The sequence below is a fragment of the Amblyomma maculatum genome, chromosome 2 (genome assembly GCF_055883805.1).
Source record: "Amblyomma maculatum isolate TAMU_Amacu chromosome 2, ASM5588380v1, whole genome shotgun sequence".
NCBI classification, from domain to species: Eukaryota; Metazoa; Arthropoda; class Arachnida; order Ixodida; family Ixodidae; genus Amblyomma; species Amblyomma maculatum.
The window spans coordinates 197807068-197824644 of NC_139345.1; the positions used below are offsets into that span (position 1 = coordinate 197807068).

The 17577-nt window shown below is 46.0% G+C and overlaps 1 protein-coding gene across 1 annotated transcript in view; it reads right to left on the reverse strand.

Moving 5' to 3' along the window:
* LOC146200875 (endothelin-converting enzyme 1-like) overlaps positions 1–17577 on the reverse strand; it is a 182286-nt gene that overhangs the window by 27965 nt on the left and 136744 nt on the right. The window contains exon 6 of the mRNA XM_084592984.1: positions 7271–7561. Coding sequence (XP_084449110.1) covers positions 7271–7561 — 291 coding nt within the window. The remainder of the gene's footprint in view (positions 1–7270; positions 7562–17577) is intronic.

Sequence of the window (17577 nt, forward strand, 5' to 3'; positions counted from 1 at the left end):
CGTATGCGTGCGAAAGAAGTGTGCTAGCCGCTTCCTTGAAGCGTTTGGGCAAGGTGCCTCTGTCGGAGGAACTTCTGCTGGGCGCTTGGCAGGACAAGGGGGAGGGTGTCCACGCAGTGCGTGCTCTTTGACGTTTTTTGGGCGCCAGCGGACTTGATTCGTGCTTGTAAAGCGAGCTACTGTGTCTGTATATGTATTTCATATACCTTCTCCCACATCGTCACCCATCATGACCTTCTTTCTTCTCTCCTTCCCCTTCCCCAGTGCAGAATAGCAGGCCAGATTTGAATTCTTCCGGCCAACCTCTCTGCCTTTTCCTTTCAATAAATCCATCTATCTTAGGGAACAGTGAAATTTTGAATAGTTTCCGCGTCTCAAGCTCCGGGAGTTCAAGCGACATAGATTGGCTCACCTGACTGAAGCTTTAGTTCTTGTAGTATTTTTCGGCCCACTACACTGGAGTTCCCATAGGTTGAAGCTTCTCTATCGGTCTATCGGCCAGTTGGTGGGGATGCCTAAAGCCCTTTTGAATGACGTTCTGATTACTTTCTCTAACTTTTCTACTTCACCAGGATTGAGATTGAAAAAGGCGGTGGCATAAGCTATCTTGCCATTACAAAGGCACGAAGCAGTTTTATTAGGCAGTGCTATCTGAGGCCTTTGTTCCTGAGCGAAATTCACCTCACTATCCCCGTTACGTAGTCAACATACGTCTGAAGCTTTTTTCAGGATGGTGGTGTTTTTCCTTTTCTGCTGTAGGAAATACCCCAGGATCCTAATGGTGCTGACTCTCGGTACCTTGCTCCCTCCCACGTATACCTCTACTGGCTTGTGTAGATACGGTAGGGGGGTTCTCCGGTTAGTTGTGCTTTGCTGCACATTGGGGAAAAGCTCAGATTTGTGAGGAGAGCTAGATAGTCCTCTACCTAGGGCGTAGTTTTCAACTATATACGCCGCTTTCCGGAGCCTATGCGATATATCGGCGCAGGAGCCTCCATCGGTCCAGATTGTTACATCGTCTGCATAGATGCTATGTTTGATGTCTTCTATCTTATTAAGATGAGACGAGAGATCTTTCATTGCGAAACTGAAGAGTACCGGGGAGTGGACAGATCCCTGGGGTGTTTCTCTCGCCCCAGGTACTGATGGGCTCGGAGATAAGTCCCACGAAGCTAACTTTAGTTTTTCTGCGGGTGAGGAAATCTGACATATTTGAAGCACTTGCTTCCCACTCCAGCCGAGTTGAGGCCTTCGAGAACTGCTCTGTGCTCAACATTATCAAATGCCTTAGTGAGATCCAGTCCGTCCTAGGATGGCTCTATATGATGCATCGTCCTCGGGAGCGTCCATGATGTCGTGCTTTAATCTGAGCATGACGTCCTGTGCGCTTAATCCCAGCTTTACACTACCATCTCCTCTGACCAAAGTTCCTTGGTTTCCATATGCCTATAGATCTAATTTGGACCACGTTTTCCATGAGCTTTCCAAGGCAAGAGGTGAGCGATGTGGGCCTCATGTTGGATAGTTCAAGTTTCTTGCCCGGTTTAGGAATAAGGACCAATCTGGAGATTTCGCAAATGAATTGTAAACAATCTTCGTCCAGATTTTTAAGCATAGTGTCTGTGATATTGTCTGGCTCTGGAGCAGATCTCTTTTTGAGATCCTGCAGGACCACCCTAATACCTGCCAATTCAATTGGAGCATCTATGACCTTATTTTCGGGCCCAGTAAAGCAAGGTAAAGGGGGGAACGGATCCTGACATGTGTATGTTGTCCTGATTGCATCTAGCAGCTCCTCATTTCCCCCTTGGAACATATGCTTTATCTTAGTCTGGTCCCTCTCTTTGTGTTATTGGGATCGATGAGGTAGCGGAAGATAGTACAGGTATCGTGAAGGCTAGTGTTCATCTCATCACACACATCTGCCCAGCTCCTTCCGGGCAGCTTAGCTGCATACCGCTCAATTTCCTTATTAAGGTTAGCAACCCCTCTTCTCAGATTTCTGTTCTATTTTTTAGTTTTTCACCTTCCCTCCAATTTTCTCTTGGATGTGAGGATATGCAGGAGCTGTTCGTCTAATTTTTGGGACTTGGAGATTCGTAGCCTGTTTTTCCGTTGCCTCCTTGTGGGAATCCGCCGTCTCTTTTACCGTTTTAAACCACGCGCGGTTTTTTATATTTGTGTTGGTGTTTGCGTGGGCAGCGCGAGTGCGCATGAGCGAGCTGCCTATTTTGGGGATGGCATGCTAGCCATAGAGAAAAGGATTGGGTATAGAGCGGACACTCGGCGAAATCTGGCCTCAGGAAATGACGCATGACTGATAACGTTAGTATAAGCTACCGGCACCACGAAATGGATGGCGCCACCAGCATTTGTCGCGCTGCGCGCACGGGTGCTGCCGGAGCAGACCGAAGAAGACTGTGGAAGGGCAGGGCCGTCTGCGCTGGCTGCGTACGGGTTCGTGAGGACTGATTGCGGCTTCCTTGGCCTTCGAAATGGAACTACTGCAGTTTGTCAGGACGGCAAGGTGAGGAACATTATTCTGGCTTAAAACGTTGCATTTCGAGCAGTTTATGCTGACCGCGCCGGCCGGTTTCTTGAATTGCGCAGCTCGTGAACAGCCGCCGATGCGCACGTCATGGGTCGGCGAGTTCGTGACACCCCGGAAGCTTCCAGCAAAGGCAAGATGAGAAATTGTTTGTTTGCAAACTGCGCTGCATTTCAAGCAGTTAAGCTCAGCACTCTGATTGGCGCGGTTGTGAAGGGAAGGCCAATATGTGCTCAGTAATGGCGCAAAAAGGGCTCGCCGGTTACTGAGCAGTTAGATAAAAGCGACCCCAGACCTGACGTTCTTTGCACGGTTTGCCTAGTGGTTACTTTTGCGTGGTTTGTCCTTGAGGTCTACGTGTTGGGGTGTTTTTTATGGCCTTCACCAGTGCGCAATCTCTTTTAGGTGAGTGTTGGCCGGGTGAAATCTGAACATCGAGAGTAGGCTAATGTATTAAAAACGAGCATTCTAGCGTGGTATGTATGTACGGGACCGTTATTGTTAAGAGGGCAGGAAAAAAAGGTACCGCATAAAATCTGGAGAACCAGAAACTTGTTTGTCGAGGATCGTCATCTGCAACAAAAAACTCACTGGGAATGTGCTTAAAAAAAAAGGCAATAGAAAAGGAAACGCCGAGGTGCTTCTAACAACTTGATACTAAAGAAGTAGCGCGCCGATAATTCCGTCCTCTGCGTTTTCGAAAACATGCATTCCACCAGAGAATTTATTTTCAGTGTTCGTAACGCGTACTGTGGTATCCCCTTTGTTGTTGCAGCCGGGTATCAAATATTTTTATCGAATAAAACGCGTAGTCGGCTGTCAATGCAGCTTTAAAACCAAAGACTAACATCGGGAAATGGAGCAATGTTTGGAAATTACTGGTAGCGATCTTCGCCGTGTGGCTTGATTTTTGTATTTTACGTGGGTATGCATGCGAGGTTCGATAAATCATTGACCAGTATTTGTAACTTTATTTCTTTACAGATTTCTCACGTTTAATCTGTTTACACAGTGTCAGTAAAAGGTCTATCACGATGGCATATATTTCTACTGTAAATTTTCCAGCTCACGCCAGAATTCGGCAGTCTCTGCTGTGTGCCCTGGCCAGACAATTGCAGCTTACGTGCAAGAGGTCCGGACCAATGGCCCGCATTGCACGGGTCGATAGGTTTGAGCTTTCACTTTCGGCTAGGCATTTCACGTGATTTAATGTGCACGTCAGGTATTTCTAAAACAATATAATTGTTATTTACCATGAAAAATGTGTTAATAGGCATGAAATAAATGTCCGAATTGTTTCCTGAAATATTAATATCTGCACAAATTTTCCCATTCCAGCAAATCGACCATCTGAGAATATTGCAAGATAAGCTTGATTGCTTTCTATATACCGCACCAAAAAGACCCAGGCTGTAGCCTATTAGACGAACTATTCTTATATTGACACTGTTGAGCATTCTGGCTATGAATTTAACGAGTGCTAGTTACATTGCAATTGTGAAATGAGTACAAGCCACTTTGCAGCATGAGTCAATGTTTTCCAGCTTATTTCGGGCTTACAGAATATTTGTGATTAGGAACCCTTCAAACTTTCTGAAAAAGGTAATTTCGCTGCCAAGGTCGTATACAAAAACACATAATTGTATTGGGAAGGGTGCGCATTTAAGGTGAAAGCAATGTCTGTCGCATAATACCCAAGACTACTTGAAGTATATTTGTTTGAAATCTGTGTTTAAAATAAAATAAAACGAGGGAAGTTTGTCCCAATGGTCGGTTACCAAAATCAAATATCATTGTACGAAGTCAGAAGGCGCGTAAGTGCGTGAGAACGATCAGGACACAAGTCAGGAGCTACCATTCCTGATATGCGGGCCTCCGTAGGCGGGGTGTCTGCAAGTCGTGTGGATACTCCAGCAGTAGTGTCAGGTAAACGTGCAGACACATTAAAGTCAGACAGTGGGGTCAGTTCGGCTAGATAAATGCCCTCAGGAAGAACTTGTACAGAACAGCTGATGTTCAGGACGGGAATATAAGTGTGGTTATATGCATGCTGTGCGATCAGCATCTGATTTCTTAGTGGAAAGAGTTCAGGTGGGTTCAAGCGGGAGGACCGGAGCGCGGATGGTCCGCGCGCGTCATCGCTACCCGCGCCCCAAGTGACGCCCACGTTACTGCTCTGAGCGACGGCGAGAAGCGGCGGGGCCGTCCGGGCGGAGCGGACTGAATATGCCAAGCGCCGTTTTCAGTCCGCGCGGACCGAGATTATTTTTGCGCTTTTCGCTTTATCGCTGCTACCTCCGCGTTGCTACGCCCGCGCTTTTCGTCTCTTATTCAGTTCGAGCGGGGTATTGTTTGTTGTGCATGCGCTGCGTCGTTCGCTTGTGTTCCCTGCAGTGCATCGTTTCTTGTGCGTTTGTGCTTGCGGGTTTGCCAGATTTGTAGCTTTACTCCGTTTCTAGTGCTAATTATGGGTGAAGTAGCGAAAAAAGCTCTCAGTGATGAAGCTACAGTCCCGTTTTTAGCGCTCGTAGAGAGCTGCCCACCGATATGGAATATTGAATATGCTTGTAATAAAGAACGCCTGCAATAAATGAACGCTTTTTCGCTTCCTCGTCGTCCTCGCACGCATCACGTAGAACAGCCAAAGCAGCGAGACGACGGTTTCGCTCGGCGTCCATATTTAAACTCTCGGTTGAAAGGTTTTCGGCAGCGCGCACGGACAGCGGGGGAGGAGGGTGCACGTGGATGGTCTGCTGGCTTCGTGAATTGTCTGCATCTCAAGAGTCGCGAAGACGACAGACCGAATCCGAACATCCAGTGGACGGAGCACGCCGAGAGGCTGCCGCACAGAGAAGGGAGGCGGATCTAGTGTAACGTGCAGCAGCTTTCGCATTGGTTACTGAAGTTTAGCAGAGTTAAGCCATGGCTTTATTTTTTCCTGCTTCTGCCGCTTTTTATTTCCTTTATCAGGCCACGACACCAGCAGTTTCAGGCTCAGAAATTCATACCGAGGGAAACATTCTTTCACTCCTTGCCCTGCTTCTTTTTCTTCCAACCTCGTCCCTCCCACTCCCCGGCTTTTCTTCTTCGCAAGCAAAACCATATTTAAAAACCCGCCAGTGATGATCGCGCTGCCCAGATGAAGAGATATCCCCTGAGGCTCCCTTTCAAGCCTTGTTCAGTGTTCTAAAGAAGACGCAGCGCAATGGACGAGGGGCAATTAGTGTATACAAAGAAAGTATACAGAGCAGCGCATTCCCTGTCTAGTCGCTTGTCCTTCCTCCGTTGTGCTGTATTTTTACAATGTCGCAACAACTAGCTGACCTCTCCATTGTATTGCTTGTTCAAGTCTCTGTCATTCTGCTGACAATAAAGGATTTCTTACCAGCCTTTAGCAGAATCCAATTTGAAATTCCAGAATGTCAAAAACATCAATACGCTCAGTGCAGTGGCTGAACAAGTATTTGCTAGCGCAAGCGAAAAAAAAAAAAGAACTCCCGCGTTCTGAGAAACTCGCGATCTAAACCGTGATACGCCTAGGTTATTCCACTGCATAAGTGCTTGCATGTTGGCCCATATTCCGTTGGTATATACGAAGTATAGGTTGTGAAAAAAGTTTTAATCACGTGTGGGCTCCTGTTCAGTTGCGCAGGACCCAAACAGCGTTCATGTGATAACTAAAGTTACATCATATAGTGAATACTGGTTAAATCTACTTGTCTTTCAAATATATAATTAATACAAGATACACTACTGGTGGTGTCTTGAGGTGAGTTATTAAAAGCTGTGAGTTTGGGAATAAAGATGGGCAACTATGGCGATTTCTGCCGAAAGTCGCTGCCGGTGTAGCACTGTACCGGCGTGGATGGCAGCGACTGGCCTTCTCTGGTTAGCGTTCTCACCTACCGCTTCCGAAAGTGATTGCGTTCTCGTCGAAAGCTTTCTCGGCAATCGGCAGCAGTACTCTAGAAAGGTTCCGCTGATAACGGCGCCATTATGTGAACTCATGGCATCTTAGCCACACAGGTGGCAGTTAACGAGTGGGAAATGCGAACTGCGAAATGATCGGTTATACATGAGCGTAAAACTACTTTTTGGACAAGTGCCTCTATCTGGTGTCATCAACATTAATTAAAATTGCAGTGCGCTTTAACGGCGGCAGATGGCGGCACTAATTCAATGTTGGTACCGGGCTAGACTTTTTCGGACTAACAACACTTTACTTTCGCAATCTCATCGTTGGAGGTAATAAAATAAAAATAATATTCACAGTAAGTCATTGACCTGGACGTTTGAAGCAACGCTTACTATAAAAACACATGACAGTTTCTAAAAATCTTCTGATCGCAATCGGTCGACACGGTGATGTCGATGTACCCTAGTGGACGGAACCGTGAAGGAAAAACGGTGCTGAACGTGTAGCCGTTAAATGCATTCCTTAAAATCCCCGCTTTCTAAGCCCATACCCTAGCACAGTCGTTCAAACAGGAAAGTGGTGCGCGGTATTCTCTGTCCTACCTGAGCTTCAGTGCTTCCCGCTCCTTGTCGCTCAAGCCAAAGTGAGCTTAGAGAAGGTGACATAGCATTTGCGTCATTGACTGACCTGCGCTCGGAATGTGCATGGGAGCGGGATTTTCAAAATGCGCTCAGCGGGTTGCGCATTTGTTGAGGCACGGTTCTTGAATTTCAAAAATTGACATTGTTAATAATAATGGCACTGACCTGGTCCGTCGGGTCGGCGACGCAGTGCGCGTGGCAGAAGGCGATGAAGAACGTCTGCTGTGGGTCGAATTCACGCAATTCCGCCAGCTGCCGGTCCTTGGTGGGAGCAGGCCGGAATGCGTGGTAGAGGGATTTCATGGGTGCCAAGTCGCCGAACTGCCGCCGGTACATGGGCGGCAACCACGAGGGGCCATACGCCTTGCTCACGCAGGCATGTACATCGGCGTACTTCCTTCGCGACTCCACCGACCACTTCTTCAAGGCAACTTTGGCCTCGAACGGGTCGAATATCTGCGACGCGGCAGCCGTCGACAACGTCATTTCGCTAGTATATCGCTAGTTACACTCCTCCATTGTGCATCGTATCTGGTCGCAGTCATTACACGAGGCCCAAATGCTAATAGCATTTTTCTTACAAATGCACGCACAACCCGAAAGCATGCCCTGCATAAGCATATGGCGAATGGAGAATGATAAAAGAAAAATGCTCGAATGAGCATTTATTTTTTACCGATCTTAGAAGCATGCTGTCACATCCGAGAGGCAATATCTATCTCAGTGTTGGAGAGGACTTCGCCCTGCAATAGCTATAGTCCGGCTGATGATAATGACTCTCAAAGTAGTTCATTTTTAAACAATATATTTCGCTCTGTGCTATGTTCATTTAGCTGTTTGGAGAGGAAGCGTAAAGCGCACGTCGGTATTTCACACAACTTAATACACTCTAATTTATGCACCAAATACACTCATCAAATAAAGCAACATCAAGGGCAAGTGCCCTTGTTTCAGACCAGGCATACAATATAAAGGACGTTTCAAATAATTCGATACAGATGTATCTTTTTGAACTCATCGCAGACACTGACAGTCTGTACTGGAGTTGACCTTTAATAAATGTTCTTATCAGAAAGCTCGTTGCGCTTTCATGCATTGTAGATATATAAAAATACGCCTCTTTTATTTTCAACAACCGAATAGACAAGGCGTTTGCGTATTTGATAACGTTGCCACCATTTGCCAAGTGGACCACCCGCACTGATAATGATTTTAAAAATGTGTAATGCGTGGAAGCCATCTACATGAACTTTGCTATCAGTATATTTTACATCCATTATTTGGAGCAATATTGCCGTTTAAGAACATTTAGAAAGCAAACCCACTTTTTATGTCAGTGTTCTTCGGTTTTTAAATATAATATTGCCCATTAAATTAAAAAATGAAAGCCTTCGTTAGGCCATTTTGACTAATCGTTGGCGTAAGGAAAGAGTTCTACACATTTACGTCCTCCTCGAAGTAAATGCCAGCTTTCAGTCCGCACCGCCCATATCTTTCCCGCAATTGAAAGGAAAAATTTGTTACGTCGGATAATTTGAAATACCCTCTATACCGCCTTGGCTACAAGATAGCTTCAATATAACCAGGATGCTAGCAATTATGCTTGCTACATTACCATCATTTATGTTGTCTAAGCTGTTAAACAAATGTCCTCATTAACCTGGTTTAACTATAGTGAAGTCCTTTTGGTAATGAATGCTTTTTTTTTGCGAAAGAACAGCTCTTATTCGAAGAAGTGAGATCCATCTATTACCCTGTGATGAAATGTCCAAAGAATACTGATCTCGTGTCTGTTTCCTGTCTAACAAATCTTCGAGAATACTGTTCTTACTACATCGAAACTCGTGATAAAACCTCCAGGTGAGGTATATGTCCAGAGATTCCCCTCAGGACGATTACAATTTTCCGCTACTCATTGCCAAAACAGGGTACTATTTTTGTTTAGGCGGAAGACTTAACGATTCAATGAGAGCGCAGGACTAAAAATAAAATTAAAGTTTAGGTTGGCACTGGAAGGCTAGGCTAATCTCTTCAATGTATTCATTGCAGCTTTTCACAATATCTGGCAGCCGCCTTACAGTAATTGTGAAAAACGTCCCCTGTTGGTTTTCTGTCGAGTTATTAGCTGCTCGATGCTAGAAGAAGGCGCCCTCTGTTAATAATAGCAGGATTGTACGCTTCCTGTTCATGCACAAGAGCTGACAACACCGTCTCACAATATTGCAGAGCCTTATCACAAATAAAAGCGGTGTCCAAAAATACAGGAGTTACAGGATACGTGTTTGATGCAGACAGCTGTGACATGCTTCACCGTGTTACGTTTCGAACTTCCCGAGTAACGAGACGGTGCACGTGTCGAAATGAGCGTCCGTTTTTCTAAGACTGCACGCGACCACCTCGGAGTTCGCGGACCAGAACCACCCAGGACGCAGCAACGCGGTGTCGCATGTCGGCAGCGACGGCAGCAGTTGCCCCAGTTTGTGTCCGGAGGATTGTGCACAGAGGCGCTAACGAATTCACCGAAGAGCGGGCGCGCCTGTGTTTGGAAGCAGAGAGCCGCGGCGCCTGCGTGTTAGCACCGAGGAGAGAGAGCGGGTCATCTCCCCCCCGCGTGGAGAAGAGCGGTCACCGCATTCCTTTCCCGCGGAGTGCTCCCGCGCGAGGGGTCCGCGTGGGTGGCGCGCGGTTCCGACCTTGGACAGCCAGCAAGCCTCCTTGGGACCCCCATGCCTGACTTCCCCCGGCGGAGTCGCCATCGTGCCGCTAAAGTGGAAAGAGTGCGCTGGGAGGACGTTTCTAGTGGGCGGTTCCCGAATGTCAGCATATCAGGAACTCAAATGTGATTGGACTTCGACCAAATAGGAAATTCCCCAACTAGGTACTTGGGGACAAAATTTGTTAAAAACGAGAACACGAATGCTCTCTGGTGTGTACCTTTTCAGATTCGCAATGTAAATAAACCTTCGTTAAGTTCTCTCTAACTCTCGGCCAGTCTCTGCTTGGGTGACCACCGCCCAATGTTCAAGTGCATGCAGCCCGACGTCTGACTCGGCTTTTCGCTACCCGTTGGTCCGCTACTGGAGCAGACACAACGCAACAGCTGGTTGGCAGCGTCGGGATGGACTCCGCTGGAATCATGGTTGCAAGGTTCGGTGAGTGCTTGGCTGAGGTTTTACCAGGCTTTGTAGTAAGTAAGTTTACAATGGTGGTGGGAATTGTTTATCGTTAGCACGAGACTTGAAAGTACATGACGATAAGAGATTTCTGAAAGGAAGAAATTGCAGCACTCGGGATAACCATGAATTCGAAAGGGTTGAAGAAGCCACTTATACTGGAGTTGGCCAAAAGTCTGGGTTTGGATCTTCAGGACCAAACGAGAAAGCCAGTTATCATTGAGGCTATTGAGGCACTTGAGGCAGACGACGATGAGCTCTCGGAATGCCTGGAGCTGGTTGCTTAGAGAGGTATGTAAAAAAGGGTATGTACAGCCAGAAAGCGCAAGCTGCAATTAACAAGAATTTTATATCTGTCAAAAAAAGCGAGGTCAGGATTAAGACCAAGTTCGTGAACTTCTGTAAAGATTTGAATCTTGATTCCCTCGCCAAAAGCATCACTAAGAGCAGAGGTAGCAACCTAATTGTTTTTTTCACAGCAAAGACTCATAAGCCGGAAATACCTTTCCGGACCATTGTTAGTGAAGAAGGGTCGTGGCAGAGAAATGTTAGCCAATTTTTGCAAAGGCACCTAAAGGCGCTTGTTTTAGATGAAACCTTCCTCATTAAAAAATCTGCAGATGTCGCTCTTTTCCTTGAGAACACAGGCGATATTGGATTTGGTTTCTCTGTAGATGTAGAAGATTTGTTCTATTCCGTGCCTCAAGGCGAACTAATGCTCGCTGTAAAAGATTGTATTGAAGCTAACGACGACGTGTGTTTCCAGAATGAGACGGGTTTGACTGTGGAGAGTTTTACTGATCTTTTGCAGTTTTACTTGAGGTCAACTTTTATTGTTCTTGACAACCTGCCTTATTTGCAGCGCGATGTCATTTGTATTGTGTCCTGCGTGGCTCCCACCCTGTGTGACATTTTTTTATCTAAGGGCGGCAAAGTTTTAGATAAGCATTTTAATGGGGGAACGATTTTACAGATTTTTTGATATGTTGACGACTTTTTAGTGCTTTTAAGAAAACAGACTACCTTCACCTACCCCTCTACAGTAGGTGAAGTTTTAATAGCTTTAAAAAAGCATGGACATGGGCTAAATTTTACCCATGAGCTACCTGATTCATCTGTTTTACAGTTTTTAGATCTTGAACTAACATTCTGCGAAACACACGTTTGTTGGTCTTACTACCCTCGAGTGAAAAAAGATCTACTGCCATATGACTCGGCGCATTCCAAGACTGTGAAGTGAGGGATAGCTTTGCAATGCATGGAATCTGCTCTCAAGAAATCGTGCCCGCATCGAATGCAAAATAGCTTCCTTAATCAGATTAGCCGACTTTTAGCGGCGGGGTTCCCCTCTTCGATCTTGATTGCTGTATGTGAGACCCTCCTCCAGAAGTTAAAGAATGGAACAGGAAAGAGCGGCTGTAATCGGGAAAAGGCCGAAAAACCTTTGGTTGTGCCGTACATCCACAAGACCACTCACAACTTTAAAAAAGTGGCCAACAGGCACGGTGTGCCGGTTGTGTTTTCAGCACCCAGTAAGCTGGGAGGGCTATGCCCCCGCATCCGTGGCCAGAAAGAGTGGGTGCCAAATTAATCATAAACGTCGGTTTGTGACCTGTTCCACGGGAGTGGTCTACGCTATTCCCTTGACGTGCGGGAAGGTGTATGTCGGCCAATCCGGCCGTTGCATCAATGATCGATTAGGGGACCATTCAAGAAATGTTAAGAATTTTAAAGACAAGTACGCACATTTAGTTGCGCATATTAGTAATTGCAGTGGTTGCGTGGCCCGATTTAATGAGACGAAGATTTTCGGCAAGAGCATTGATAAGACAGCACGTCTCAGCTTAGAAGCCTTTCATATCACGAAATATGGCAACAGATGCATTAGCAAGCCTTCGATATCTCTCTTAAACGCTGAGGTCTGTTTTTTAGATGTGACTAATATGTTCACCCCTTGAGCATCTTGCTATTTTGGTTTTTGGTGTTTTTTTCCCCCAGTGTCTCTTGCTCGCACGTGCGTTACGAAAACTTCTTATCTTATGTAAGCTGCTGTGTATATAGCTGTTGCCTTGCTGCAATAAAAATCAGTTGACAGTCGGCGCTTGTGTCTCGTCTCTTGTCCTTAGTGGTCGTGTTTGTTAGCGCTCTTTAAAAGTTTTCCAAAAATGAACCAACTCGCCCAAAAAGAGGTGTTAATGACTTATCTTAACAACGTATCCGGAATCAGTTTCAAATGTCAATACTTTTCCCGACTTTAGTACTTAAATATAGGTTTTCAAGTAACACATGTTTGCAGAAAATTAAAGCTCTTCAGAAATGATGGTCGAGGAAATCACGAAGCAAATAATTATGAATTATCTTCAGTTTCTGATGCATTTTTGCGCAATTTGAAGAATTGCAGTCTTTAGGTAAACTGGCCGACGTTCATATATATATATATATATATATATATATATATATATATATATATATATATATATATATATATATATATATATATACATAGAATCACAAAATCATCATGGTTTATCGAAGCTGTTCCAAGACTTCCCAATAAGAAGAAGCGGTTATGCTAGAGCGTCTAACTTGCGAGAACGTTGGCATTGCTGTCGCCTCACAAATATTGCTTATACTCCAACTTTACATAAATAAAAACTCTATTCTTGAACTACATCCTCCCCAATCTGCTACACTCTAATCCTAGACAGTTCTGGCAAACTGTAAAAGGATCTGACAGCGATGGTGTGATTATAAGCTCTAGCAATGGTGTGTCTTTGGCTGATAAACACTGTGCCTTTACATTGAATTATTTTTTCCGCTGCGTTCGTCTCCAGTCATGCAGACGTCTCAAAGCCCTATTTTGGCGCTTATCTGTCTTCACCAATACCTGCTCTCACTGTGAATCCATCTGGTATGGAAAAAGATATTGATAACGTGAAACTCTCGTCTGCCTCTGGTCCTTATGCGATCAACAGAAAATCTCATAGGCATACTATGTGTTACTCTAACATTAATTTAACAAAACTTATCCACGGGCTTAGTACCTGACGATTGGAGACTCGGGAAGGTGGTTCCCATACATAAAAAAAGACAAACATGTTGATAATTACTATCAACCCATTTCATAAACGAGGTTCCCTTGCAAAATTCTTGAACATATATTGTCCCAAATGCTGCCCACCTCGATTATTACTCGTTCTTCGACAGTTTTCAACATGTCTTCAGAACCACTATTCGTGTGAAAAGCAGTTGGCATCATTCAACTATTTCTTCACAGCGTCCTCGACCAAGGAGGCAATGTCGACAGTCTATGTTTATGTGTTCCTAAGGATTTTGTCAAGGTAACTCACCGTATACTGATATACAAGATAAATAAAATAAACCTAAATCCTAATATTCTTGCATGGTTGAGAAGTTTTCGTACTAATCGCTACTAATATGTAATGATTAACGGAAACTACTCAACTCGTAGCCCTGCTCTTTCTGGCGTACCACAAGGCTCGGTTCTCGCTCCTTTACTCTTTCTAACCTATATAAAGGACTTACCCAACAGACTCCAATCGCGCATTAGCCTTTTTGCAGATGACTGTGCAGTTTATCGCAAAATCAGCAATTCTGAATATAATGCATCATCCATGAGGGCGTTAACTCAATAACGGCGTGGTGTCAACACTAGTTAATGAAGTTTAACTCAGAAAAATACAAATAGTGCAGGTGTTACGTTATAATTCTCAAGTTATTTCTTATCACCTATACAATTCCTTGCTAGATCAGGTAACAGCCTACAAATATTTGGGTATCTTTATATCTTTTAACCTACCATAGTAACCGCACATCAATTATATAACTAGAGAGAGAGAGCGAGAGACGCTCTAATGAATAACAGAGAATTTAGCCGTTGTTTAGATTTCACTCACATGCTACTTTGTGAAGGAAGGGGAATCGGGGAGGGAGATTGAAAAAGAATGGCGAGGAGAATAAAAGAAATGAAGGGAGAGATAAAATGGAGCCATTAAAAGCGTTGTAAGGTGCATCGTGAAGTAATAGTACAAAATGAAATGATGAAATGCATAGCCCGATAAATGTGCTTATAAAGTTCACAGCGTGCAAAAATCTTGAGTTTAACATTCAAAGTGAAGTTGGAGTTTGCCTAGAAGAAAAATTTCTTTCAAATGCGTGAATAAAAAGTTCATTGTGAAATGGTTTTTTCTGGGGGTTCAACAGGGAATATGTAAGCTGTAGCCCTCTGTAAGTTGCACGGCGAACAGCACAAGTACACAGTCCATCTAGGCACAAACCAGCAAACTAGAGCAGCGCCGCGGCACTTCGTCGTTCTCTTTCTCGTCTTCGCGATATCCGCTCTTCTTTCACTAAAATTTCCCCGAGAGCGAAGAGAAGCCACCCTGGTGACCTATGGCGAGGGCAAGACGAGCGGGTCGTAGTACGTTTTGAGGCGGCTCATGTGCACACTTTCGCGGCCGCGATAACGCATGTCCGAAGAGGGAGTGAGTGGCTCCACGATATAATTTACAGGGGAGGTTTGGTGAACGATGCGTTAGGGGCCGTGGTACACAGTTCGAAATTTTGATGACATTTTTGATGGGGTGCCAGGAACCCAAAGCCAAACGAGGGACCCGGTAGGGAAAACATGTGGCATCTGATCTTTGTCGTGACGATGCTTTTGGTGGCCTTGTGATTCTGATGTTAAACTGCGGGCCAGCTGGCGACATTCCTCCGCATGCTTTGCAGCGTCAGAAAGTAGAGTCCACTCGGAGGAGTTGGGACGATAATGTAATGTAGTGTCTATCGTGGACGACACCTCACGTCCATAAAGGAGAAAGAAAGGGCTAAATCCGGTGCTTGAATGCGTGGCGTTATTGTAAGCGTACGTAACGAAAGAAAGAACAGCGTCCCAGTTAGTCTGATCGACGGCACGTACATCGTGAGCATATTTCTGAGAGTACGATTGAAGCGTTCAGTCAGCCCGTTAGTTTAAGGGTGATAGGCAGTGATGGTCCGATGTATGATGCGACATTCGGCCAGTCGAGCTTCAACGACATTGGAAAGGAAGACGCGGCGTCTGTCACTCAGCAGCTCACGCGGGGCACCGTCGCGAAGAGCAAAATGATGAAGCAAAAACAGAGCAACTTCACTAGCAGTAGCGGCAGGTAGGGCGGTGGTCTCTGCAGAACACGCAGCTACAAAAAGAAATTTAACAATTGAGATGACGCATGTGCTGTATGTGGAAACTCCAGTGAAACAATTGACCATATTATACTCGAATGTAATGGTATCCATCCGGAAGTTGGTGCAGGCGCAATCACTGTTCATGAAGCTCTGGGGTTTAGAGAGAACAGTGGCCGGGTGAATAAACCGGCGGTGGAAATTAGCAAAAAACGACTGGAAAATTGGTGGCTTAAAAGCAGAGAAGTGACGTAATGTTAGTAATGTAGGAACAAAATTTAATAAATAGAATGATGGTTTAGTTAACCATTCTAAAAAAATAAGATATGGGGAGAAACATGAGCATGATAGCTACTGCTACCACCCCGTTTAAAAGGGGACGCTCCTATATTGCATCCATCCATCCATCCATCCATCCATCCATCCATCCATCCATCCATCCATCCATCCATCCATCCATCCATCCATCCATCCATCCATCCATCCATCCATCCATCCATCCATCCATCCATCCATCCATCCATCCATCCATCCATCCATCCATCCATCCATCCATCCATCCATCCATCCATCCGTCCGTCCGTCCGTCCGTCCGTCCGTCCGTCCGTCCGTCCGTCCGTCCGTCCGTCCGTCCGTCCGTCCGTCCGTCCGTCCGTCCGTCCGTCCGTCCGTCCGTCCGTCCGTCCGTCCATCCATCCATCCGTGAGGTGGTCGATGCCGACGATAATCCAGCGGTTCCCAGAGACCGTGCAGGGAAGTGGTCTGTAAAGATCAACGCCAATGCGATCAAAAGGACGGGCCAGGAATGGAAGGGGTTGTAAGGGGCCAGAAGCACGAGGTGTGGATGACGTGCGGCGCTATCAGGCGATGCAGGAGCGGACGTATTTGCGAATATAACCATACATGCCGTTCCAATAGTAGCGTTGAGAAATGCTTTGAAACGGCTTGACTAAACCAGGATGGGCACACGGAGGGTCGGCATGGAAAGAGGCGCAAATTTTATGCCGTAAATGGTGGGAAATGACGAGAAGCGACCGTCGACCATCAGGCATATAATTGCGGCGGTAGAAAGACCGTCTCCTAGGGCAAAGTGTGGTGCTTGACGGCGTAAAGTCCGATAAGGCGCAGCGTTGGGACACGTGGACACGTTGTCGATAAGAGATGCCAGTCACGGGTCTTAGCGCTGCTCCACAGGCATATCAGCGATGGTTAGAGACGAGAGGCCAGGATCAGCTGCTGTGGAGCAGGCAGTTTCGTTTGATAGGGGAGAACGAGACAGAGCATCGGCGTCCATGTGCTTACGGCCAGAGCGATATACAACGCGGATGTCAAATTCCTGAAGGCGGAGGGCCCATCGTGCGAGGTGGTCAGACGGGTCTTTAAGAGAGGACAGCCAACGTAATGCGTGGTGGTCCGTGACGACGTTAAACTGGCGACCGTACAGGTAGAGTCGGAATTTAGTTAGTGCCCACACAATTGCCAAACACTCCTTTTCCGTAACTGAGTAGTTGCATTCAGCTTTAGAGAGGACACTACTCGCATGCGCGACGACGTATTCGTAAAAGCCATTTTTCCGTTGACCAAGACAGCTCCGCGGCCAACGACACTCGCATCAGTATAGACCGCGGTGGGTGCTGTGGGGTCGTAGTTGCTAAGGATTGGTGGCGATGTAAAAAGATGGCGTAATGTGGTGAACGCTTCGTCGCACTCGGCCGACCAGGCAGTTAACTCACTGTTTCCCCCGAGTATCTTCGTAAGGGTTGCAATAATAGAAACAAAATTCTGTACGAAGCACCGAAAATACGAGCACAGAGCTATGAAGCTTCAAAGTTGCTTGAGTGAGACCGGTTTAGGAAACTCTGCAACTGCGCGCCGCTTGGTCGGATCAGGGCGAATACCTTCCTTAGAGACAATGTGACCCCCAGTTGTCAATTGCTGGGCACTGAAATGACACTTCTTCAGAATCAGTTGTAGGCCAGCGTCAGTAAGAAAAACCGAAACTTGCAGCAAGCGCTCTAGGTGCGTAGCGAAGTCGGTGGAAAAGACAACAATGCCGTCCAAGTAGCAGAGGCAGATGTGTTTGTTGCATTTCCGAAAGAGATTATCCATCATCCT